The sequence below is a fragment of the Perca fluviatilis genome, chromosome 2 (genome assembly GCF_010015445.1).
Source record: "Perca fluviatilis chromosome 2, GENO_Pfluv_1.0, whole genome shotgun sequence".
Lineage (NCBI taxonomy): Eukaryota > Metazoa > Chordata > Actinopteri > Perciformes > Percidae > Perca > Perca fluviatilis.
The window spans coordinates 34318326-34344768 of NC_053113.1; the positions used below are offsets into that span (position 1 = coordinate 34318326).

Sequence of the window (26443 nt, forward strand, 5' to 3'; positions counted from 1 at the left end):
TGCAAAAAAACTGCCCTCTGAAAAATGCCACAAATGTACTGTTTCCAGAAGCAGTCAGTGCATTTACATGCAGTTTAAAAAAACAATTATATTCGGGTTAAGGCAATACCCCGATTTCGCAAACGCCATGTAAACGCCTTACCCCGGTTAAAATCGGAGTTCAAATAACCTGGTTTACAGAGGTAGAGAACTCCTTCAGTAAGCGGATTATTGCTCCATGTATACACCATAACCGGACTATGATTGGTTTAAGCGTCTGCGCATGCTTCAACTGCCCCTCCCCACTCCCCTGGGGTTGATTTCTGAACTGGAAATAATCCGTCAGCACTGTGAGCCATAGTCGTTGCTATGATACCATACAACAAAACAGCGATGCCCGAATTAGCAGGCCATCGGTTGCATGGAGCCTGCGGTCCATCTGTTTTACTCCCCGCCAAGGGAGAAGCAGACATCAGGAGATAGCTAAACAGATTGTCCATCTCTGGGGCTGTCAGAGTGTGTTTCGGCAAAAAAGTGGAGGGACCAAGCAGCCCCTGCTGCGGCCGCTGGCTAACGTTAATATTGGCTAGTTAGCTAACGAAGTTACCTTGCTAATTCCATCTGACACTGATTAACGGTACTGATATAATTTGCCGAAAAAGTGGTCAGCTGTCTGGCGAGAACACTGCGTTCCTACACACTATTGTGTTAATGAAACATTAAGTTGTTAAATTTTACTAATTTAGAGGCCGATGGGTGTAATGTTGACATTGGTCAACCGGCAGAAAAAGCCAGTCGTGCATTGGCAGATCGCCACCTACTGTACCGGAGGTAGAGTTACTCCGTCATTCTTCCCATTGTATACGGGGAGAACTGGCATAACCCGGTTACTGCTGTGCGTGTAAACCCACTGAGTGAGGGACGTTAAAAAGCCTTGGCCTTCATTTAGGAAAAGTTCCTTGGTAATTCCAAACTCATGCCAAGAAAATGGCAGGCAGAGTTAGTGACTGTTTGCTAAGTCCATGTTTGGCCAGATTGTCCTGTCAAGCAACAAGGGAAGGACCCAAATGCTATAGCCCAGGCAGATATGAAGACTTCAGTGATTTCTTGACAAAATTCAGATACAAAAGCGTACTGGCACGGGTAGCAAGCCCAAATAGAAGGAAATGAGAATACATGAATGAACAGGAATGGGGCTGGCAAGACGTACACGCAGGTGTGTTGAGGGTATCGTTGATTAAATTAAAAGAAAATTGGAATTCAGGTCTGTAATTTTGGTGGAGATAAGGTTCAAGATTAAAATTCCTTTTTTTTTAAGATTATTTGTTTGGACATTTTAGGTCTTTATTTGACCGGACAGCTTAATAAAGGAAAGGGTAAAGCTTAAGAAAGGAAAGGGAAAAATAAGAGGGAATGACATGCAGCAAAGGGCTGCAGGTTGGAATCAAACACGCAGCGGTGAGGACTGAGCCTTTGTACATGGGATGACTCCCAACCAGGTGAGTTTTAATAGCTTTGTTTTAATAAGCAGGGACACGGCCAGAATTAGAGAGGAAAAAAAATAATAAAGAAACACACAAGGACCAACAGAGCCCATGAGAGGCTGGAGGAAGCTTTCATACCTGCTATGTTTGCTTAAACCCAAAGCCCTTTTGCTATCTGGGCACCTCCTTCATCTCACCCCACCTTGTAATTCTACGTAGATGAGACATCACTGTTCTATTATTGTTTCCCATGCTGCTTCAAAATGTACAAATACCAGTGCAAGTTTTGGATTTACATTACGGTACATGTGATGCCACCCAGTGGTTTATTTCTAGACAGTATGCCGTCCACACAGAGATGGCCAGAGCAGGGTTGGGCACTCTTACAGCTGTTGCTGGTGGCATCTTTCTCTCAGGCTGAGGAGCCGGTGTGCAGGAACAGAGGGGATCCTGAGAACCCCCAGCTATTTAAGAATGGGGACATTATGTTGGGGGGAATCTTCTCTTTCCACAGCAGCTGGAAAGCCAGACATGACACCTACAGGCAAAAACCCCTGCCACTGGAATGCACGAGGTAAATTATACCGTATGAACCTATTCAGATAAAATATTAAACAGGAGGTAAAACTTTTAAAATAAGAATTAATATTCCTTAAAAATTCCTGTTTTGGCTATTAATGAATACTTTCATTTCCTATGCAATTGTTTCTTTTTCATGGGCAATTTCAACTATTTATAACTGTCTGCATCAAGTTTGAATTTCAGAGAATTCCAGTTTGCCCAGACTATGCTCTTTGCCATAGAGGAGATTAATAACAGCACAGAAATACTGCCTGGTATCTCTCTGGGCTATAAGATCTATGATTTATGTGGCTCCACTGCCAGAGGTGTGAGGTATGCACTAGCCTTGACTAATGGTAATGAGGTGTTATCTGCACTCACTGAGGCACCATGTACCAGACCTGCACAAGTGCAGGCCATTATGGGAGATACCTCCTCCTCTCCTTGCATGGCTATAGCTACTGTAATAGGACCCTTTCATATCCCAATGGTGGGTAAGATTGGAATTTAAATTGATTCTTCCAGCTGGTCATAGAAAAATATGTTTTTTAAATAATATTTACTTTGCTGTTTAAAAGTTTCATATTTTGCATCTTTATCTTGAGGTGATTTTCCTTTTTTCCTTTTAGATCAGCCACTTTGCTACTTGTGCTTGTCTGAGTGATAAAACCAAGTACCCATCCTTTCTCAGAACAATACCCAGTGATTACTACCAGAGCAGAGCTCTGGCCCAGTTGGTGTGGCACTTTGGTTGGACTTGGGTTGGAGCTATTAGAACAAATGATGATTATGGCAACAATGGCATGGCCACTTTCACAGAAACTGCCCAGCATCTGGGCATCTGTCTGGAGTACTCTGCATCTTTCTTTAGAACAGATCCACCAGACAAAATACAAAAGATCATTGACATTATCAAGGCTTCCACTTCCAAGGTGATTGTTGCTTTCCTCAACCACATGGATATGGATGTGCTAATTCAAGAGTTGTCCAACCACAACCTGACTGGGTACCAGTGGGTAGGCAGTGAGAGCTGGATCTCTGATTCTCAAATTGCAGCCATGGATAGGCATCACATTCTGGATGGTGCTGTAGGCGTGTCCATCCCCAAAGCATATGTCAGTGGCATGAGAGAGTTCATTTTGGATGTGAAGCCACTCAATTCATCTAGTAATGAAATGTTTCCAGAGTTTTGGGAGACGTTATTTAGCTGTAAGTTCAAACAGTCAAAAGCTTCAGCAGGGAATCAGAGAGAATGTACTGGCTATGAAGATCTGACTGGAGTGCAAAACAGCTTCACTGATATGTCGCTCATGCCTATCTTTAACAATCTCTATAAAGGAGTGTATGCTGTGGCCCACGCACTTCATAATATTCTCAGCTGTAACAAAACCTGTAACAATATGGTGCAGCTAGATCCATTTACGGTGAGTTGAAAACCAAATACTTAAATTATAGTTTAACAGTATGTCACATTAACAAGGAGAACTGTTTTAATTTAAAAAAAATAAAAAATGCTGTAAGTCTATCATGCTGTTGGGCCAATAGACCTACATTATATTGATCGGATAATGATACATATGGATGCATATCTTCATAGATTTTACAGCATATAAAAAAGATTAAGTTCATAACAAAGGAAGGAGATAAAGTTTACTTTAATGAGAATGGAGACCCAGCAGCAAAGTATGAAATTATAAACTGGCAGCCAACAGAACATGGCATTGCGGATTTTGTCACAGTTGGTCTTTATGATGCATCTCTACCTGCAAACAAACAGCTGATTCTGCAAAATAAGTCTTTAATTTGGGCACAGAACTCACAACAGGTAAGCTACAATGGTATTACTGTAACTGTTGACTACAGTCTATTTGAAATGTTATAATTATATAATTTTTTTTTTTTTTTTTTGTTATTGTTTCATAATGTTTATTTTTCATGCAAAAAGAACAGCTTTGATAGACAAAACCTGGTTCATGTTTTTTTTTTTTTCATGCAGGTGCCTTTGTCAGTTTGCAGTGAGAAATGTCCTCCAGGAACTCGCAAGGTTCTCCAGAAAGGAAAACCTGTCTGCTGCTATGACTGTTTAAGATGTGCAGAGGGAGAAATAAGTAATGTTACAGGTACAGAAAAGAAAAGTCTTAAAATGTACAGGTTCACATTGTTTTTAAGAAATTGTCCTGTAATGTGATTTTAAAAGCATTAAGGGAGTTCCTGCAGGGCTGATATGTAGTACATATGTAGTCTTAAAAGCAAACACAAAATCTATACAATTTCATCATGAATCAATGCTTCTAAAATAAGACAAATTATGCAATGATGACTGATGCAAAAAGAAAATGGTAATTTAAGGGTCAGATCACTAAAAATAACAAAAAGGTCTAAAGTATGTGCTCCCAAAGGTATCTAAAAATGCAGGTAGTTTTGATCTTAACCTCTGAACGTTTGACATCTCTCTCTCTCTCTCTCTCTCTCTCTCTCTCTCTCTCTCTCTCTCTCTCTCTCACTCTCTCTCTCTCTCTCTAAAACTGCACTAAATCCATTGAGAGTGAATGAAATTGTAGTTGTGCAACAGCACTAAAAATATGACATTTGAAAAATGCAGCATGATACCTTCTAAGATATATATATATATATATATATACATAGTCTCATCTATATAGAGTCTCATCTACAAATTCATTTGTCGCCTGAACGTCTCCCGAAATAGCTTTGTTATGCTATTTGTAAATCCTAGGTTTAGTGCCATACGATACCAATTATCACTATGGAAACACTGGTATAAGTGTCTTTTATAGAAATGTGGTATTGTTGTTTCTTCTGGATTTTATTTCTTTGTATATGTTTTAATTTGTTTTTAAGGTATTTTGTATGTCATGTCTTTGTCTCTTGAATGGACCTTGAGTCTGGAATAAAAACGTTGATTGATTGATTGATTGATTGATTGATATGCATATATATATATATATATATATAATTCTTCTTGAAATAAAAATAAAAAAATAAAATAAAAAAATAAAACCTATTCATACTATATGTTGTACTATAAGATCTAAATGATTCATGATGATACCACTTAGCTATGATATGGTTATCCATTTATTATCCGGTATTGTCGGTCTTGCATGCATAGAAAAGATGTAAGATTGAGACAACACAAAATACAAATGTACTGAGCAAGTCTAATAACAGCTTTAATATAATTTTTTCAGATTCTATCACATGTGTACGATGCCACCCTGAGTTCTGGTCAAATGAGAGAAGAGATGCTTGTGTAAAGAAGGAGGCAGAGTTTCTATCATATGAAGAGATTATGGGAGCGCTGCTCACTGCAGCATCCTTATTTGGAACATGCATCACTGCTGTTGTGGCATTCATTTTCTTCAGATACAGGAAAACTCCTATTGTCAGGGCCAACAACTCTGAGCTCAGCTTCCTGCTGCTCTTCTCCTTGACTCTGTGTTTCCTGTGTTCTCTGACCTTCATAGGCCGGCCCTCTGAGTGGTCCTGCAAACTGCGACACACGGCATTCGGCGTCACCTTTGTCCTCTGTATCTCTTGTGTTCTGGGGAAAACTCTAGTGGTGTTAATGGCCTTCAGGGCCACACTTCCAGGTAGTAATGTGATGAAATGGTTTGGGCCTACACAGCAGAAACTCTGTGTTCTGGGTTTCACTCTAATACAATTTATCATATGTATCATCTGGTTAACAATTTCTCCTCCTTTTCCATTTAAGAATTTTAAGGAATTCAAGGACAAAATCATCTTACAGTGTGCTCTGGGCTCAGCTGTAGGTTTTTGGGCTGTACTTGGGTACATAGGACTTCTGGCCATGTTATGTTTCATTCTTGCTTTTCTGGCTCGAAAACTGCCTGATAATTTTAATGAAGCCAAATTTATCACCTTTAGCATGCTGATATTCTGTGCCGTGTGGATCACTTTTATCCCAGCGTATGTCAGTTCTCCTGGGAAGTTCAGTGTTGCTGTGGAGATATTTGCTATTCTGGCCTCCAGTTTTGGACTGCTCTTTTGTATTTTTATTCCAAAATGTTATATTATCTTACTGAAACCTGAGAAAAATACAAAAAATAACATGATGGGGAAGGTGGCACCAAAGTCATTCTGAAAACGTATAACTATTTTGTGGCTAATGCCATTATAGATTGTACTTAATCATTTGGTAACCACTTCATGTCATGTAGACATCTATCTTACTGAAGACTTGCATTGTAGCTACTAATTTTCCTACTGTATATCATTTCATTTGTGAAGTGGCATATTATGACAGCATTTCATATAATGTAAAACACAATAATATCAAACATACATATATATATATATATATATATATACAGTACAGGCCAAAAGTTTGGACACACCTTCTCATTCAATGTGTTTTCTTTATTTTCATGACTATTTACATTGTAGATTCTCACTGAAGGCATCAAAACTATGAATGAACACATATGGAATTATGTACTTAATAAAAAAGTGTGAAATAACTGAAAACATGTCTTATATTTTAGATTCCTCAAAGTAGCCACCCTTTGCTTTTTGTGATAGCGCTGCAAACCCTTGGTGTTCTCTCAATGAGCTTCATGAGGTAGTCACCTGAAATGGTTTTCACTTCACAGGTGTGCCTTGTCAGGGTTAATTAGTGGAATTTTTTCCCTTATTAATGGGGTTGGGACCATCAGTTGTGTTGTGCAGAAGTCAGGTTGATACACAGCCGACAGCCCTATTGGACAACTGTTAGAATTCATATTATGGCAAGAACCAATCAGCTAAGTAAAGAGAAATTAGTGGCCATCATTACTTTAACAAATGAAGGTCAGTCAGTCCGGAAAATTGCGACAACTTTGAATGTGTCTCCAAGTGCAGTCGCAAAAACCATCAAGCGCTACAACGACACTGGCTCACATGAGGACCGCCCCAGGAAAGGAAGACAAAGAGTCACTTATGCTGCTGCGGATAAGTTCATACAAGTCACCAGCCCCAGAAATCGCAAGTTAACAGCAGCTCAGATTAGAGACCAGATGAATGCCACACAGAGTTCTAGCAGCAGACACATCTCTAGAACAACTGTTAAGAGGAGACTGCGCGAATCAGGCCTTCATGGTCAAGTAGCTGCTAGGAAACCACTGCTAAGGAGAGGCAACAAGCAGAAGAGAATTGTTTGGGCCAAGAAACACAAGGAATGGACATTAGACCGGTGAAAATCTGTGCTTTGGTCTGATGAGTCCAAATTTGAGATCTTTGGTTCCAACCACCGTCTTTGTGGGACGCAGAAAAGGTGAACGGATGGATTCTACGTGCCTGTTTCCCACCGTGAAGCATGGAGGAGTAGGTGTGATGGTGTTGGGGTGCTTTGCTGGTGACACTGTTGGGGATTTATTCAAAATTGAAGGCATACTGAACCAGCATGGCTACCACAGCACTCTGCAGTGTCATGCCATCCCATCCGGTTTGCGTTTAGTTGGACCATCATTTATTTTTCAACAGGACAATGACCCCAAACACACCTCCAGGCTGTGTAAGGGCTATTTGACCAAGAAGGAGAGTGATGGAGTGCTGCGCCAGATGACCTGGCCTCCACAGTCACCGGACCTGATCCCAATCGAGATGGTTCGGGGTGAGCTGGACCGCAGAGTGAAGGCAAAAGGGCCAACAAGTGCTAAGCATCTCTGGGAACTCCTCCTTCCTTTCAGGTGACTACCTCTTGAAGCTCATCAAGAGAATGCCAAGAGTGTGCAAAACAAAGGGTGGCTACTTTGAAGAAACTAGAATATAAGACATGTTTTCAGTTATTTCACACTTTTTTGTTAAATACATAATTCCACATATGTTCATTCATAGTTTTGATGCCTTCATTGAGAATCTACATTGTAAAATAGTCATGAAAATAAAGGAAACACATTGAATGAGAAGGTGTGTCCAAACTTTTGGCCTGTACTGTATATATATATATATATATATATTAGTGCTGTCAATCGACTCAAGTCAAGTTAATTACAGTCATGAGCTCTGATTAATCATGATTAATTGCAAATTATTTCAATAACAATCTTAATTTGTTGATACATCCATATGATCTGCATACATATTAAGCTTTTCATATAGTTTTCATATTTGTCTAGATAAATTATGGGTAACACTTTATAATAACCATCATTAATAGATGGTAAATTGATTGTTAATTAATCTTTAGTTAATTGTCATTTAACTGTTAGCAAACAGTCATTTTACTGTTAACAAACAATGAAATTATAATTAATAATGTTTACTAATTATTAGTAGTGCTGTAAATTAACAGTTTATTGTTACACACATTATATCCTTCTATATTAGGTATCTGTTAATGATTAAAAAATGTTTGTAAACCTTTAAGAAACCATTTTTAAAACATCTATAAATATTACATAGATAGATGGACCAGATATTCCTAACACTTTAGGACTTAACTTTGTTAAGGGTTACTAGTTGCTTTGTAAACCGTATATAAACAGTGTCTGGATGGTTATTATAAAGTTGCAACAGATGACTATAATACTTTGTTAAATAGTTAAGAAATACTTTGTAAACCATCTATAAATATTATCTGGATGGCTATAGTAAAGTTACGACTGATGTTTTTCATAGTTATTGGTTAGTATATATATATATATGTGTACACCGCATTCCAAATTATTATGCAAATGATATTTAGGGCACGAGCGCCAACAGCGGCGGAGGCCCTATTTAAACTGAAGGAATTATTATTACGGCAAATAAATTGCCTTTTTGAAGGGTTTAACATATTCAAAAGCAAACCAAATTTGACGGTCGCATCAATCCTGGTGACAGTTTACGTATTTTAAGGGTGCCGGCAATAGGCGCACAAAAATGACTCGCTAGCACCCCCTACAAAGTTAAACGGGAACCCGACTAGTACGACATGTTGGCCTTATAAGATTAACATGGGCGTCAGCTATTAAAAGGTGATACAAAAATACTCCAAATATTTTTTTTTTTTCAATGGTTATTTACGTCTCAATGCATTCTGGGGTAGTGACGTGTAATGGTTGTACCCCAACGTATCGTCTATTGACAGTACAGTAACAGCGAGATGAACACGTCTGCCGTTCAGCCTTCAGTTTGACCGTAGGCTTAAAGGACGAACCTAGGGGCTAATAACTGATGTGTACCCACTCTGTCGTTCTCTGGGACATGTTTTCATGCTAATTGATTGTGTTTGGAGCTTCAACGAAGCTAGCGCCGTCCGCTGGTTAACCTAGCTTACAACACTAGCTAGTATTCGGGGCACAGGGAAAGTAAAAACAAATCGCTATTTATACCACTAAAAAGGCTCAAAATATCACCAAACTTCAACGGTAGCATAGTGAGGGTCCCTACCGAAGCATTGAGAACTTTGTTAAGTGTACAGACGAAGAGCTGCAGGAGCTCCGTGAAAGGGCTACGAGAGAGAGAGTTATGCCACAACAGAGCCTCGTACTTCGGGAAACCAGTCATGACTTACAGCTGGCGATGCCAACTAAAATCAAAAGCAATTTGCACAATATATCTTAAATAATCGCACCGATGTAAACATAACTTGTCTAGCTAGCTAGTGTACTTACTCAGTGGATAACTGTCCATCTTGTCCCTCCGGTCTGGGTCGCCGTCTCCAATTTATTTTCGGGACTTGGAAAAAAGTGTCCCTGTTCATCAGAGAGGGAGAATATTCAGACTGTACAAAACACTGCGTCTCTTGGGTGTTGGGACGCAACAGGTCCCACTCCGTGCAACACAGACACTCCTGTTGGGTGGCCATAGTTTCACAATGTCCGCAGGTACACCACCAGTTTCACAAAGTACGTGGCTGTGTTGTGGCATTGACTACCGGTAGCTCTCTCTCTCTCTCGTAGCCCTTTGACGGAGCTCACGCAGCTCTTCGTCTGTACACTTAACAAAGTTCTCAATGCTTCGGTTAACATGTAGGGACCCTCACTATGTTACCGTTGAAGTTTGCCGATATTTTGAGCCTTTTTAGTGGTATAAATAGCAATTTGTTTTTACTTTCCCTGTGCCCCGAATACTAACGTTAGCTAGCATTGTAAGCTAGCTTAACCAGTGGTCCGCGCTAGCTTCATAGAAGCTCCAAACACAATCAATTAGCATGAAAACATGTCCCAGAGAACGACAGAGTGGGTACACATCCGTTATTAGCAGAAAACAAAACATTTGGAGTATTTTTGTATCACCTTTTAATAGCTGACGCCCACATCAATCTTATAAGGCCAACATGTCGTACTAGTCGGGGTTCCTTTTAAATAAATTGAGCCCCTGCAGTACGTTTATCGTAGACTAACGAAAATTGGTACACTATATGTGGCATGTCAAGACATACAAAACAGCTCATTGGAGCCATACCCTAAACCCAACAGGAAGTCCGCCATTGTGAATTGAAAGTTCGAAATTAGTGCAATTTTGGCCATTTCCACGTCATACTTTAACGAACTCCTCCTAGAGATGTCATCCGATCAACTTAAAATTTGGTCCACCATAATTTGGTCCGCTTATTTGCAGCTTCAAAAACTGGCTAGCGCATGCTTCGGCAAAATGCTTTTTTTCTGTTTTTAACATGCCCAAAGTGAATGTGTCCAGTCGTTTATGTGTGCTGTTACACTAAAGGTAGTTATGGTTACTTTCTGATGTCCAGTGGTCTCTAGTAAGTGCAGTAAAAGTACCTTCTGCCAACTGCCTCACTTTCTTAGCTTTTTCAGCATTGTACAGTTCATGTACTCTCGTGACAATAGTTTCCCTCGATGGGTTGCCTGTGGTGATCTAAGCAGCAAAGAGCCGCAGGTCGGATTCAAACCTGGGCGGACTCAGCCTTCATGGGGCACACGCTCTTACTGGGTGAGCTAGAGGTCGCCCTAGCAGTAGCATTATTTGCTAACATCAGCAAAAATGTGTTTCGCCCAAAGATGGCGCATCAAACTTATCGTGCTTCCGTTGAAGGATAGTTCATCATTGCAATAAGTGCACACAACTTTGGTTTTATCAAAACTTCCATCTGGAAGCTTTTTATCATGAAACTTGCCATTCAGCAGAGCGAACACCGTCTCCTCTGCCATCGTTTACTCGTGTTTGCCAAGCCACACATATCACAGGAACCTTAACCATCCGCTCTGCGAAAACTAGAAGATTACTTTGCATTACAAAATAATAATATATATATTATATATATATATATATATATATATATATATATATATATATATGTGTGTGTGTTTTGATATGATTGTGATTTACATGCTTAACAATTCTTCAATAAACCATTATATACCTAAAATAGAAGTATTTTGAACTAAGTAAACCGCTGCAATATGAAAGTGCGATAGAACAATTAAAGTTGCTGGTTTATTTAGCCAACGGCAGTAGTTTTATTGCCAACATGGTGACTGCGAACCGGCTACAGGCACCGCCAGATGACGGTCCTTTCAGAGGCTGTAGTAGTTGAGTTTAGGCAGAAAAATGTAGCGATAATAGTTAAGTTTAGGCACCAAAACGACTAGTTAAATTAAGGAAAAAGATCGTGGTTTGAAATTAAACACTCCCTAGTTTTAGAACACCCCAATTTTTCCAGGTTTTTATTGAAATTCATGCAGTTCAATGTTTTATTGTACTCTGAAATGAAAGAATAGAACAAATGAACAATTGAAGTTAAAAAAGAAATCATGGAATCAATTTATAAACCAAAATGTATTCTAAATTTTTGACACATCAAAGTAGCCCCCTTTGGCAGATATAACAGCTGAACACACTCGTGGCATTCTTTCTACAATGGAAATCAAATATTCTTCAGAAAGTTCTTCCCAACTCTGTTGCAGAAGTTACCATAAATGTGTGGCACTTGTAGGTTGCTTTGCTTTCACTTTTCTGTCCAGTTCATCCCAAACCAGCTCAATGGGGTTTAAGTCTGATGACTGTTCTGGCCACTCCATGTTTTTAAGCTTACCAGCTTGTTCTTTTTTCCTAAGGTAGTTCTGGCATAGCTTGGACTTATGTTTTTTGTAGGATGAACCCCTGACCAATTAGGCGCATACCAGAGGGTACTGCATGGCGCTGCAAAATGCTGTGGTAGCCGATTTGGTTCAGACGGCGTACAAAAATCCTGCGTGATGAACCAAAGATTTCAAATTTTGATTCATCAGTCCATAGCACCTTCTTCCAGTCTTCAGAAGTCCATTGACAATGTTTCTTGGCCCAGGCAAGCCTCTTTTTCTTATTCTGACGTCTTAGCAATGGCTTTCTTGCTGCAACTCGACCTATCAAACCTGCAGATCGAAGTGTAACGGTACAGATAGTTAATGCCCCACATCACTTGTGATGGGTGTATCACCCTATCAGGAGTAGAGCGTTAAGGTCAAGATAGCCTATCTGGTGTGATGGGGGTGGGGTAAAAACAGGAAGAAAGTGTGTGAAGTTGGGGGCGAAAAGAAAGGTACGCCGAAGTTTACTGGAGAGCCCCACTCTCGCTTGAACGGAATAAAAAAAAGAACCAAACTATCGTGTGAGGGACCGCCAACAAGTTGGGGTTACTAAGCTTTAAGTAAGGGCTGAATCTGTTCGCGTCGACTAGTACATACTGCTTCAGCTGAACAAAGGTCGGCGAAGCTATGAGCAGTAGCGTCGGAGTCGTTTGATGTCAGCCGCCTTCCGTGTGGCCCTGGTGGCGAAAGGTTAGAGTCGGGAAAGGAGCGTTGTCAAATCTTACTCAGCGGCCAGTTAAGCTCTAAAGGAGAGTTTTCGTGACTGGAAGGAGTTGAACAGCGATCGCCTTAACACAGACCCGCACCTGTGACTTAGAGAACGTTACCCTGTGAGTGAATATTGGAGTTAGGATTCCCTGCCATCCAGACGCCATCTCAGCAATCCACCCTGGTTTCATCTGCGGCACGTCGTTCTGGACATTCTGTCGCCACAGATTTTTTTGTTCATGACTTACACCAGAGACTGAGGTATGGTTTATTTTTCACTACTTTGACCGTGGACTGGGAGCGTCAGCAGCTAAGGCTGTAATACTGTCACGGACAATAGACTCTGGGAGCAATTTTCAGCAGGCTCAAATCTGCACCTTTGGAGGGACAGTGAGTGGAAACTAAAGTGATTCTGGTTGAACTTATTGATTGCTGGACATTTAAGCATAATTAGCATGCACTGCATGAAAAGTGGGATTTTCGTTAGTATGCGGCACTGTAGATTGTCATGGAACTTCAGGTTTACGGCTGTACACGGCAATTTACAGGTAACACCAAAAATTGCCGTGACTTGTCGGAAATTGACGTGGGCCTTGCTTGGCAGTTGTCCCCCCATGACCCCCTCTCCCTCTAAGGCCCCGTCCACACGTAACAAAACGATCTTTTTTTTACCCATCTTCCCTGGATTCGTTTCAAGAATAGTTGCGTCCAAACGAATCCACTTGTAAATGACTCAACACGCTACTTCATATGCCAGGCCTATAGGCGGCGCTGTTTCTGCTACAGAAATTCACCAAAAAACGGAGAAGAAGAGCATAGTCACTTCCACTTCCCATCATAACATGACTAGCTAGATTATCATTTTCTCTTAATACATCCATGGACTATAATAACTTTCACCACTGCTCATTTTATAAAGGCTGCCGCAAGAAAATGTGTCTTTGTTTACGTTGTATAATGTGCTGTTGGATTGCTTTTTATTTTGCATGATTGCAGCGCGCTAGCAGCGAGCTAACGTTAGCGCGCTAACGTTTTTCACCCAATTCCCCTTCTTGCCTCTGGCTCTTTGCACTGGATATGCAAAAGAACTGTTCACTGACCAGAGGGTTTTACAGCAGGGCTACTCAACTACACTGTTCTGGGGGAAACATTTTCAGAAGCCTAATACACAGTGAGGAGCATAGCTATATCTATGGTGAGGAGAAAGAATAAAGAATGCATGATGACGTCATTCACGTGCATATTAAGTAGCCATGCTGGGGAGGAGCGGTTTGTCTCCGGCAGCAGCTACATTTTCCAAAGATTAGAAGCAAACTAATAAAAGTTACACTACAAACCGACAGCTTTCGTTTTAGCTTGGTAAAACATCGCTATTAGCAGAGTAGCATGTTGTAGGCTAGTTGTGTAAAACATCGCTATTAGCAAAATAGCATGCTGCAGGCTAGTTGTGTAAACAGCGGGTGGGACGAGGAGCAGACGTTAGCTACCTTGTGTCGGGTTGGCTCCGTGGAATGGATGAGTACACTGGAGGTTTGTTACAGAGGTGATGTAGCAGCATGTTTGCAGCTTAAAATGATCCCAAACTTTCTGCGTGTTTTCTCTCGCCTGTCTCTCCCTTTTAGACCCTCGCTTTTCGTCTTCCTTCATTTGTAATATGGGCCGTCAGTCTTGTGTCCGCAGAAGCGCAAACCTCTTGTGCGCTAGTAATAATCCTCCGTGTGGAAACGCAGTGAGCCGTACAACCTTAATTACATTGATTTAACGAAGCTTCGAGGCAAAGAATTTTGCTTCGAGGATTTTTTGTAATCGAATTATTCGAGTTATTCGAAGAATCGTTGCAGCCCTAGCTAAAAAACAAATATGTAGAAATAAGGTGGCGTCTGAGAAGAACGCTCTTCTTAAGCACTTAAGTGATTATTTATATGCATTAATTCACAGAATATGTGGAAGAACTTATGAGGCTGGTTTTCGAGGAGGTGTTTGAGGACCCAACTCCATTTGTTGAGGTGCTGAAACTGATCCCCATCCCCAAGGACCTGGCATCGGAACATGAGAGACCCTCAAAGGAGGAAGTGGTTGCACGCCATCTGTCCCGCTTTGCTCAAGGGACAGTCGGAACCGTACATACTAGGCACCCGGATCAAGAAACTGCAGGCGTTTCCGGCGTACAACGCACGACGGGATTACCACCCTAACAGTCCTTCCCAAGTAGCCCCAGCACCAGTTGACAAAGCCAAGATAGGCAAGGTGCCTGTATGGACAGGATTGGACAATAGTGAACATCACTGTTATTTATAGTGTATATCTGTATTTTTTTCATATTATGTATATTAAGATTGTTCTATTTATATAAGCGTTTCAACATTTGATAAAACTAAAGACATTGTAATTGTGATTTCTTCATTAGGTCTTTGGTTTATTGGTAAAATAATGTTATGGGACAGTTAATTACATGTTTTAAAAACATACTCTTTTTCTGTTCGATACCTCAAAGGTCCATAGTCTGCTCTGTATATAGTGTAGAAGTTCCGCAGGGTGTAGTGGTTCAAACAGGTTGGCTCCAAGTCTGGATGATAAACCATGCAGGTAGGTGGGACAGGAACCTGTTGCATTCTAACAACCTAATAATAAAAATAAGTAACTCATTTAGAATAAATATTACCTGAGGAGGCAACATTACCGCAAAATGCAGATACTGATTGATGAAGCTACATTCATTAACCTTGTATGTATAAAACAAATGGTGTTGTCAAAGATCGTAGAAATGATTGGCCCCTATAATATAATTGATTACAAATAATTACATCCAGGAGGTGATGTGAAATGATACATTTTTACACAACGGTAAAAGTAAACATGACAACACATTTTGTAGTATTTCGCAACAGAGGAAGGTTAGTCAACATCATATCCACTTTGCATGACTGTTGTATACGTTCTAATATAATTACCATTTGTATTTCTTGGCAACAGATGTTTTCAACTTCAGTGGACATTGCCGAGCAATTTCCACAAGTACACCTAAATATAAAAAAAAAAAACGTTAGATACCCTCCAGACAGTAAATGGACATAAAGTTATTACTGTGATAGAAACGGTGCAGAATTCAAACTGAAATACTTAATTAACTTACCACTCTGAAACATCTTGCTCCAGTCTAGGTTGTGAAGCTGGTTCGGGTTCTGTTTCGGGATCAGACTCTGGTTGGAACATGTACGGCTGAGCTGAGGTAAGATGCTTCACTCTGTAGCTAAAACAGAGAGCTCAACAGTCTCTGTTGAAATAGAGTAAAACAGGAGCTGCAGCAATGTGCAGTACAACAAAAATATGATGTTTTTTGAAAATGAAACCATGTAAACCTATTCTGGTACAACCTCTAAATACAATTATGAACCTGAAAATGAGCATAATATCACCTCTTTAAATGACTGCGGTACATAACCTGTTAATAGAGACATATTCATCATATCTAGTAGTGAAGTGTTAACCACGGGTAATGCTTCTTTGAGTAGCCTCGTTGGGATGGGGTCTAAGAGACAGGCAGATGGCTTAGCTGAAGATACCTTTACCATTAATTGTTGAATGTCTATAGGATAAAAGCAGTCTAAGTATATGTCAGGTCTAGTCGTTCTTTCTAGGAGTCCTGCGTTGAGTCCTGCGTTGAAAGGTGAACCGTTAGAAGTTGAGGGCAAAAGGTGATGGATTTTATCTCTAATTGTTATAATTTTATCATTAAAGAAGCTCATGAAGTCATCACTACTCAGAGCTAGAGGAATAGAAGGCTCACTAGAGCTGTGACTCTCTGTCAGCCTGGCTACATTGCTGAAAAGAAACCTTGGGTTGTTCTTGTTTTCTTCTATTAATGATGAGTAATAGTCTGTTCTAGTATTTCTGAGGGCCTTCCTATAGGTTTTCAGACTGTCTTGCCAATCCAAACGAGATTCTTCCAGTTTGGTGGAACGCCATTTACTTTCAAGTTTTCGCGAGATTTGCCTCAATTTACGAGTTTGGGAGTTATACCACGGTGCAAGTTTCCTTTGCTTCATCGTCTTCTTTTTGAGGGGAGCAACAGAGTCTAAAGTAGTCCATAGGCAGGCCGTAGCACCATCTACACAATTTGAGAGGGACTAAAGTTTACATAAAGGTCCTCTGTTGTATTAAAGCACGGTAATGAGTTTAGTGCTGTTGGAATATCTTCCTTAAATTTAGCTATAGCACTGTCAGAAAGGCATTTAGTGTAGAAGCTTTTATCTAATTTTGTATAATCGGGTATTAAGAATTCGAAAGTTATTAAGAAGTGGTCTGATAATAAAGGATTTTGCGGGAATACTAATACATCTTCAATTTTGATGCCATATGCCAGCACAAGGTCGAGGGTGTGGTTAAAACAGTGCGTGGCCTCATGAACACTCTGACTGAAACCAATTGAATCTAGTAGTGAGTTGAAAGCAGTACTAAGGCTATCATTGTCAACATCCACATGGATATTAAAATCACCTACAATAAGTACTTTGTCTGATTTTAGGACTACATATGACAAAAACTCTGAGAATTCCGATAAAAATTCAGAATATGGACCTGGTGCTCGGTAGTGTTGGGTTGTAAAAAGTTAAACCATTGGTGATGTCTGATAAAAAATATACTTTTAGTTAAATGAACACTGTAGCTAGAAAAAACACTGAATCTGAAAAAAACATCTGCATCACACCACACTAATTAGCATTTGTCTGCCTCACCCCAAACTCAAGCTTCTAAAGAATTAATTAGGTCATGTCTGTTATTTAGCATGAAAGTAGATGCTCTAGAAGACTTATTGTTTAAACAACTTGGGGAGCCACTCCCTGCTAGGCCAGACTTGATTAGAACAAAGGAAATGCGTATCTCTGTAAACTTGAATAGAATCGGCACTACCATGATAAATGACCTTTGTCTGTGACCTGGAGTAAACCTGAGATTCAGAGTTGTGTCCTTAACCTGAGAGACAGGAATATAATTCGGAAACAGAGATGATTTCAGGACTGCTAACTGTGACCCGACAGGGGAAGCATGTTGGTAGTAGTTTACAGTGTAGCCTATTGTTTTGTCATGTCACCAGCGTTGCAGACTGTGACCCCACAAGGGGAAGCATGTTTGCAGTCTGCTGCTGTCAGTGTTTCGTGTTTTATGTTTGATTGTGTTTTGACTGTCGTTTTCATCGTGTTGTTCATTAAACCTTTTGCTTAATCTTTCAATTGGATCCAAGCCTCTCCTTCCTCCTCAGAAATCAAACGACCACGTCTTTTTGATTTTCTTAACAGTAGACAACAACAAATATAATTGGCTGTACTGACTTCCATGTTGGATGTTTAAGATTAAGAACAAGGCTTTCAAAAGAGTTATAATTTTGTTTAGGTTTAGGATTAATTAACAGGCTTGAATCAAATATGGCTGCAACTCCCCCTCCTCGGCCTGAGCTTCTAGGAATTTGGGTATTAATATGACTGTGAGGAGTGGCTTCATTTAGACTAACATGGCTCAGCCAGGTTTCAGTAAGACAGAATAGATCAATTTGATGACGGATTATCGGATATCAATTTGTTTACTAGTACTGCTTTAGAAGATAGAGATCTGATATTTAATAGTCCACATCTAATTTTCCTATCCTGTTCTATCATTGCAGTGGTAGTTTTAATTCCAATTAAGTTGTTAAGTATTGCCCCTCTCTTGGTTACCTTTGATCTAACTGATCTGAGTCGAGGAACAGACACCGTCTCATTTTTTGGGACAGGCTGTGGCTGACGTGAACTGGATGCTAAATTGACTATGTTTGCAGTCAACTTCTTATTACTTATGGGATTCGCCACTTTGTATGGTCTATTGTTGATTATAACTGGAATAGTACTAGTCATACATGTTACCCTGCAGAAAACATTTTCAGATTCATCCACTTGTATAGTGCTATCAGGATCAATACCTGGGGGCATGAATCTTTGATATTTTCAACAGAATGTCAATACTTGCCTTTCAGTGTGGTCGTTATGTTGTCAGATAGCAGCCTGGCTCCGTGTCGGTTTGGGTGGTGACCATCATGCTTCACCAGGCTGGGCATTTCCCAGAACAAGTTGAAGTTGTCGACATAGGGAATGCTCAGGGAAGTGCAGAGTGGTTCCAGCCAGGTGTGGAGCCAGAACAGTCTGGACCATCTCTCAGCACCCTTCCTGTAGGTAGGTAGAGGCCCAGAGATGACGATCCGTTTTCCTGTGCCCATCAGGGTGGTGATGAGAGTGGTGAAGTCTCTCCAGAGTGCTGTCGATCGTCCCTCTCTGATGTCGTTTGTGCCCACATGCACGATGATGTTATCAACCTTAGCGTGGCGGGCGAGGATGCTTGGAAGTTTGTGCTGGATGTCACGGACCTTGGCACCAGGGAAGCAGTAGACCTTGGAGGGACCACTAGGTGAAGGGGGAATGTAGAGGTCCCTGACCATGGAGCTTCCGATGACCAGCGTGGAAGTTGATGAGTCCGAGGGGGGAGAGGATTGAGGGCGCGTCGACTGTGTGGATGGACCAGGATGAGCTGCGTGGGGACGTGGCAGAGAAGGGAACTCCTCAACGTTCATCAGAATAGTGTAGCGATTTTCTAGTTGTAGGGGTTGGGCTGGACCTCGGCGTTGTCCTGACCGCCTGCTCTGGTGCTTGCTTATACGCCATGGCTCAGGCTGGTGTGGAGTGGAGCTGGTCGGGAGAGCTGGCTGGGTTCTCGGCAGAAGCCAAGGAGAGACAACAGGGACAGAGATTGTATTAGTGCGTGGTGGGGTGAGAGTAGTGCAGGGCACAGTGGAATCAAGACATCCAACATTAGTGTGTGTGTGAGGGGAACTTCCAATGATAATGGTGTCGAAGAACTGTTCACTTGCCTTGATCTGGTGGAGAGTCGATATTCTGGCTTCAAGTTCCACTATCTTCTGGCTGAACAGGAGGCACGAGTCACAGCCAGGTGAACAGCTGAGGGGGGGCATCGTGTGGCTCGCTAGTTTAGCTAGTAGCAACGTTAACGGAGGCCCTCTCCTAAAACCGATCCCTCTTCACAAGTCGAAATACAACGCAGGTGCTCCTGCTTGTGTTAGCAAGCTGTGGATAGTCCGTTACTGCTGCCAAAATATAGAATAGAATTCCAAGGAGGCAAAAACTCCTGAGGGATCTGTGTTACCTCCCGCTAGCAGGCAGGCTAACTAGCCATTAGCACAACAAATAGCTAGACGTTAGCTAACGGAGCGGAGGAAAGTTTTACAAACAACGGAGAAACTGCGGCCAGACAGGTCCGGTTAAAATACAGCTAAAAAGGTGTAAAGAGTGACTGTATTTCGTTGTAGAGGATTTCAATCGCAGGACGTTAAGGATTAAGCATCTGCCGTTGTCTGCAACAAGAAACAGGAAAGAAAACAAGAAAACAACAATTTTGAAAACTTTGAATGTGTCCCCAAGTGCAGTCGCAAAAACCATCAAGCGCTACAACGAAACTGGCTCACATGAGGACTGCCCCAGGAAAGGAAGACCAAGAGTCAACTCTGCTGCTGAGGATAAGTTCATCCGAGTCACCAGCCCCAGAAATTGCAAGTTAACAGCAGCTCAGATTAGAGACCAGATGAATGCCACACAGAGTTCTAGCAGCAGACACATCTCTAGAACAACTGTTAAGAGGAGACTGCGCGAATCAGGCCTTCATGGTCAAGTAGCTGCTAGGAAACCACTGCTAAGGAGAGGCAACAAGCAGAAGAGATTTGTTTGGGCCAAGAAACACAAAGAATGGACATTAGACCAGTGGAAATCTGTGCTTTGGTCTGATGAGTCCAAATTTGAGATCTTTGGTTCCAACCGCCGTGTCTTTGTGCGACGCAGAAAAGGTGAACAGATGGATTCTACATGCCTGGTTCCCCCCTGTGAAGCATGGAGGAGGAGGTGTGATGGTGTGGGGGTGCTTTGCTGGTGACACTGTTGGGGATTTATTCAAAATTGAAGGCATACTGAACCAGCATGGCTACCACAGCATCCTGCAGCAACATGCCATCCCATCCGGTTTGCGTTTAGTTGGACCATCATTTATTTTTCAACAGGACAATGACCCCAAACACACCTCCAGTATGTGTAAGGGCTATTTGACCAAGAAGGAGAGTGATGGAGTGCTGCGCCAGATGACCTAGCCTCCACAGTCACCGACCTGAACCCAATCAAGATGGTTTGGGGTGAGCTGGACCGCAGAGTGAAGGCAAAAGGGCCAAGAAGTGCTGAGCATGGGAACTCCTTCAAGACTGTTGGAAAACCATTTCAGGTGACTACGTCTTGAAGCTCATCAAGAGAATGCCAAGAGTGTGCAAAGCAGTAATCAGAGCAAAGGGTGGCTACTTTGAAGAAACTAGAATATAAGACATGTTTTCAGTTATTTCACACTTTTTTGTTAAGTACATAATTCCACATGTGTTCATTCATAGTTTTGATGCCTTCAGTGAGAATCTACAATGTAAATAGTCATGAAAATAAAGGAAACGCATTGAATGAGAAGGTGTGTCCAAACTTTTGGCCTGTACTGTATATGTAAAAAAAAAACGTTTGTACAGCACAACTGAATATTCTTTCTTTTTGGGCACCTTCCTCTTGCCAAATATTGTATGTCCATGAAGATAAAACATCACTGTTCTATTGTTATTTTTTATGCTCCGCAAAAAATGTATAAATACCAGTGCAAGCTTTTGATTTATGTTAGGGTACGTGTGATGCCATCCAGTGGTTTATCTCTTGTAGACAGTATGACGTCCACACACAGGGGGCCAGAGAAGGGTTGTCTACTTTTGCAGCTGTTGCTGGTGGCATTTTTCTCTCAGGCTGAGGAGCTGGTGTGCAGGCAGAGAGGGGAGGCTGACAGACCCCAGCTATCTAAGGATGGAGACTTCATGCTGGGGGGAATCTTCTCTTTCCACAGCAGCTGGATAAACAGACAGGACAGCTACACACAAAAACCCCTGCCACTGGAATGCACCAGGTAAATTATTATTAAGATATCTATTTAGATTTGAAATATGTGAGAGAAAGTGGGTACAGATACAAAACAGGAACAATTTTTTCTTTTTATAAAACTGGGTATTAAAATAAGATATAGTCTTTGTTGTGTGCATTACTACTATCAGATTCTTTCATTTTCTATGCTACTGTTTTATTTCAAGGATAAATAGTTTGCAGTTCCAACTATTTATAACTGTCTACATCCAGTTTGAATTTCAGAGGTTTCCAGTATTCCCAGGCTATGCTCTTCGCCATAGAGGAGATTAATAACAGCACAGAACTACTGCCTGGTATCTCTCTGGGCTATAAGATCTATGATGTCTGTGGCTCCATTGCCAGAGGTGTGAGGGTTACACTGTCCTTGGCTAATGGTAATGAGGTATTATCTTCACTCTCTGCCCCATGTACCAGACCTGCCCAAGTGCAGGCCATTATGGGAGAGACTTCGTCCTCTCCTTGCATGGCTATAGCTACTGTCATTGGACCCTTTCATATCCCAATGGTGGGTAAGATTGGCAAAAAGTAAATTACATTTGTGAAAAATTATTATTATTCTGTAATTCTTCCAAATGGCCATCACAAAAAAATTTAAAATCAATTATAGTGTGCTGTGTAAATGTTTTATATTTTATATCTTTATCTTGACAAATATTTTTTTCTTTCTTTTAGATCAGCCACTTTGCTACTTGTGCTTGTCTGAGTGATAAAACCAAGTACCCATCCTTCCTCAGGACAATACCCAGTGATTACTACCAGAGCAGAGCTCTGGCCCAGTTGGTGTGGCACTTTGGTTGGACTTGGGTTGGAGCTATTAGAACAAATGATGATTATGGTAACAATGGCATGGCCATATTCACAGAAACCGCCCAGCATCTGGGCATCTGTCTGGAGTACTCTGTAGCTTTCTTTAGAACAGATCCACCAGAAAAAATACAAAAGATAATTTCCATGATCAAGGCATCCACTTCCAAAGTTATTGTCGCTTTCCTTTCCCACATGGATATGGATGTGCTAATTCATGAGTTGTCCGACCATAACCTGACTGGGTACCAGTGGGTAGGCAGTGAGAGCTGGATCTTTGATTCCCAAATTGCAGTCATGGATATTAATCACATTCTGGATGGTGCTGTAGGCCTGTCCATCCCCAAAGCACATGTCAGTGGTATGAGAGAGTTCATGTTGGATGTGAAGCCGCTCAATTCATCTAGTAATGAAATGTTTTCAGAGTTTTGGGAGACATTATTTAACTGTAAATTCAAACAGTCAAAAACTTCAGCAAGGAATCAGAGAGAATGTACTGGCCATGAAGATCTGACTGGAGTGCAAAACAGCTTCACTGATATGTCGCTCATGCCTATCTTTAACAATGTCTATAAAGGAGTGTATGCTGTGGCCCACGCACTTCATAATATTCTCAGCTGTAACAAAACCTGTAACAACGTGGTGCAGCTAGATCCATTGACGGTGAGTTGAACACCAACATTTTATATAGTTTTTAAAGTAAGTCACATTAACAAGAAAATTGTTTAACCTTAATAATAGCAGTCAGTCCATCATGCTGTTGAGCCAATAAGCCTACAAAGTGCTGGTCAGATAATGATATATATGGATGCATATCTTCTTAGATTTTACAGCACATAAAAATGATTCAGTTCAAAACTAAGGAAGGAGATGAGGTTTACTTTAATGAGAATGGAGACCCAGCAGCAAAGTATGAAATTATAAACTGGCAGCCAACAGAACATGGCATTGCGGACTTTGTCACAGTTGGTCTTTATGATGCATCTTTACCAGCAGACAAACAGCTGAATCTGCAAAATAAGTCTTTAATTTGGGCACATAACTCAAAACAGGTAAGCTACAATGGTATCACTTTAAGGTAATACAGTGCATTTATTTTCTATGATAGTGTAAGTCATTAATATTGTTTCTGTATTAATAGAGGCTTGCAAAGCCAACACCTGGTAAAAGTGAATGGCCATACATTTTGTTTTGTTCATGCAGGTGCCTTTGTCAGTTTGCAGTGAGAAATGTCCTCCAGGAACTCGCAAGGTTCTCCAGAAAGGAAAGCCTGTCTGCTGCTATGACTGTTTAAGATGTGCAGAGGGAGAAATGAGCAACATTACAGGTACAGACAAGAAACATCTTAAAATGTACATGTTGGTAGTAATATTGGTAAAAGGTCATAAAAAAGGTCATTAAAGGGTCAGCTCTCTTAAATAAATAAATAAAAATACCTACAGTATTTACTCAATGGTATCTAAGCATGCAGATTTTGGACTCAGCTTCTGAGGTTTGACATCTCTCTCTCTCTGAAACTGCAATAAATGCATTCAGAGTGGATGAAAATGTGTTTGTGCAGCAGCCCTGAAAATTGACATTTGAAAAATATATGTAATGCATAATTCCTCCCTCTTTGTACTGTATCTTTTAAAATCCAAATTTCATTCATGATGATACCATGCTGACCATGTAGATTTGTCCTAAGGCTATCAATTATCTGGTAATTATGTAGTATCAGTTTTGTATGCATCACAAATATTTAACATAGAGACAAAACAAAATACAAATGTATTAGGTCTAATAACTGCTTTAATATTTTTTTCAGATTCCATCACCTGTGTACGATGCCACCCTGAGTTCTGGTCAAATGAGAGAAGAGATGCTTGTGTGAAGAAGGAGGCAGAGTTTCTATCATATGAAGAGGTTATGGGAGCGCTGCTCACTGCAGCATCCTTATCTGGAACATGCATCACTGCTGTTGTGGCGTTCATTTTCTTCAGATACAGGAAAACTCCTATAGTCAGGGCCAACAACTCTGAGCTGAGCTTCCTGCTGCTCTTCTCCTTGACTCTGTGTTTCCTGTGTTCTCTGACCTTCATAGGCCGGCCCTCTGAGTGGTCCTGCATGCTGCGACACACGGCATTCGGCATCACTTTTGTTCTCTGTATCTCTTGTGTTCTGGGGAAAACTATAGTGGTGTTAATGGCCTTCAGGGCCACACTTCCAGGTAGTAATGTCATGAAATGGTTTGGGCCTGCACAGCAGAAACTCAGTGTTCTGGGTTTCACCCTTATACAAATTATCATATGTATCCTCTGGTTAACAATTTCTCCTCCTTTTCCATTTAAGAATTTTGATGAATTTAAGCACAAAATCATCTTAGAGTGTGCTCTGGGCTCAGCTGTAGGTTTTTGGGCTGTACTTGGGTACATAGGAATCCTGGCCATGTTATGTTTCATTCTTGCTTTTCTAGCCCGGAAACTGCCTGATAATTTCAATGAAGCCAAATTTATCACCTTTAGCATGCTGATATTCTGCGCAGTATGGATCACTTTTATCCCAGCATATGTCAGCTCTCCTGGGAAGTTCAGTGTTGCTGTGGAGATATTTGCTATTCTTGCTTCCAGTTTTGGACTGCTCTTTTGTATTTTTATTCCAAAATGTTATATTATCTTACTGAAACCTGACAAGAACACAAAAAAGAATATGATGGGGAAGGAGACACCAAAATCATTTTGAAAAATTTAAATAATATAACGGCAGATGCCATTATAATTGTTACATTACAATGTGTCAAATAGACTTTCATGTAGACATCTTTCCTCATTTTACTTGCATTGTACGTACTTCTGTAATATTTCTCCACTTTATAATTTTTGACACATCATATTAAGATGACAGCATTTATTTGGTACAACATAATATATAATTATATCAATCAATACCTGCCCTTCATCACTGTGGTGGATCACAACTAACACTGCATTTTACCATCCAATGTAACTGAGTGATGACCTGTTTATTGTCTTACTAACCCCCAAAAATAAAGTTATTACTGCATTGTAGTCTCACGTCACATATCGAAAACATCTATAACTGCCATCATAAAATATGTTGATGGTTTTACTCTAATTTAGTACCCTGAATGCCAGATATATGTAGTTAGGTAGTTCCTAGCGTGTTGTAAATAGTACCACTGGATTTGTCATCCTTGAAAATTCAGGATAAGCCACCAGAATCAAGATGTTGTGTGCTCTAGAACCTGAGCTACTGATGAAATAACAACCGGTAATGGACATATTGGAAAATGTCTGCCTATGCAATGGCACTATAGCCAAAATTCTTCCTAAGGGCATGCTTTAACAGTGTGCCAAAGCTCATGCTTTTGCCATCAAAGGCACAATTACTCACATGTCTGCTGGACTATCAGCGATGCTTTCCAGCTCCTCAAATGGAATCCTGAGGCATTCCTAGACCAGTTGACATTTATAATCGCTGTTCTGGGTCTACCCCTGGGTCTCTTACTAGTTGGACATTCCTGGTAAACTGCTAAATGGAGGGGCCAGAGGCACCCTAATCAGATGCATTGACAGTTAAAGAAATGGAACAACAGATCCCGTTGCTCTGGACGGAGACCAGTGAAGGATATTAGAAGACGGAGGGCTGAGCGTTACTGTGCAGCCTATAACAGAGCTTGAAGATGTAGATGTGACGGGAGGAACCTATCTGAAAGTTGTAAGTCTTCTGGTAGATGTGCCAAGAGAAATCTCAATCATTCCGAATCTTGCAGAGAAGGAGAGCGTCGGTATACAGTACAGGCCAAAAGGTTGGACACACCTTCTCATTCAATGTGTTTCTTTAT

The 26443-nt window shown here is 40.8% G+C and overlaps 2 protein-coding genes across 2 annotated transcripts; both read left to right on the plus strand.

Annotated features, from left to right (window-relative positions):
• The first annotated feature begins 1933 nt into the window (after window positions 1–1933).
• Window positions 1934–6147, plus strand: LOC120553559 (extracellular calcium-sensing receptor-like). Its single transcript, XM_039792099.1, has 6 exons — window positions 1934–2037; window positions 2217–2514; window positions 2654–3448; window positions 3622–3849; window positions 4021–4144; window positions 5234–6147. Exons 1-6 carry the CDS (start codon window positions 1949–1951, stop codon window positions 6145–6147), a joined length of 2448 nt encoding a protein of 815 aa, XP_039648033.1. The 5' UTR covers window positions 1934–1948.
• Window positions 6148–21674: 15527 nt separating this feature from the next.
• LOC120553566 (extracellular calcium-sensing receptor-like) lies at window positions 21675–25362 on the plus strand. Its single transcript, XM_039792108.1, has 6 exons — window positions 21675–21778; window positions 22006–22300; window positions 22468–23262; window positions 23424–23651; window positions 23803–23926; window positions 24407–25362. The coding sequence occupies exons 1-6, from the start codon at window positions 21690–21692 to the stop codon at window positions 25318–25320; spliced, it is 2445 nt and encodes an 814-aa protein (XP_039648042.1). The 5' UTR covers window positions 21675–21689; the 3' UTR covers window positions 25321–25362.
• Window positions 25363–26443: the final 1081 nt, after the last annotated feature.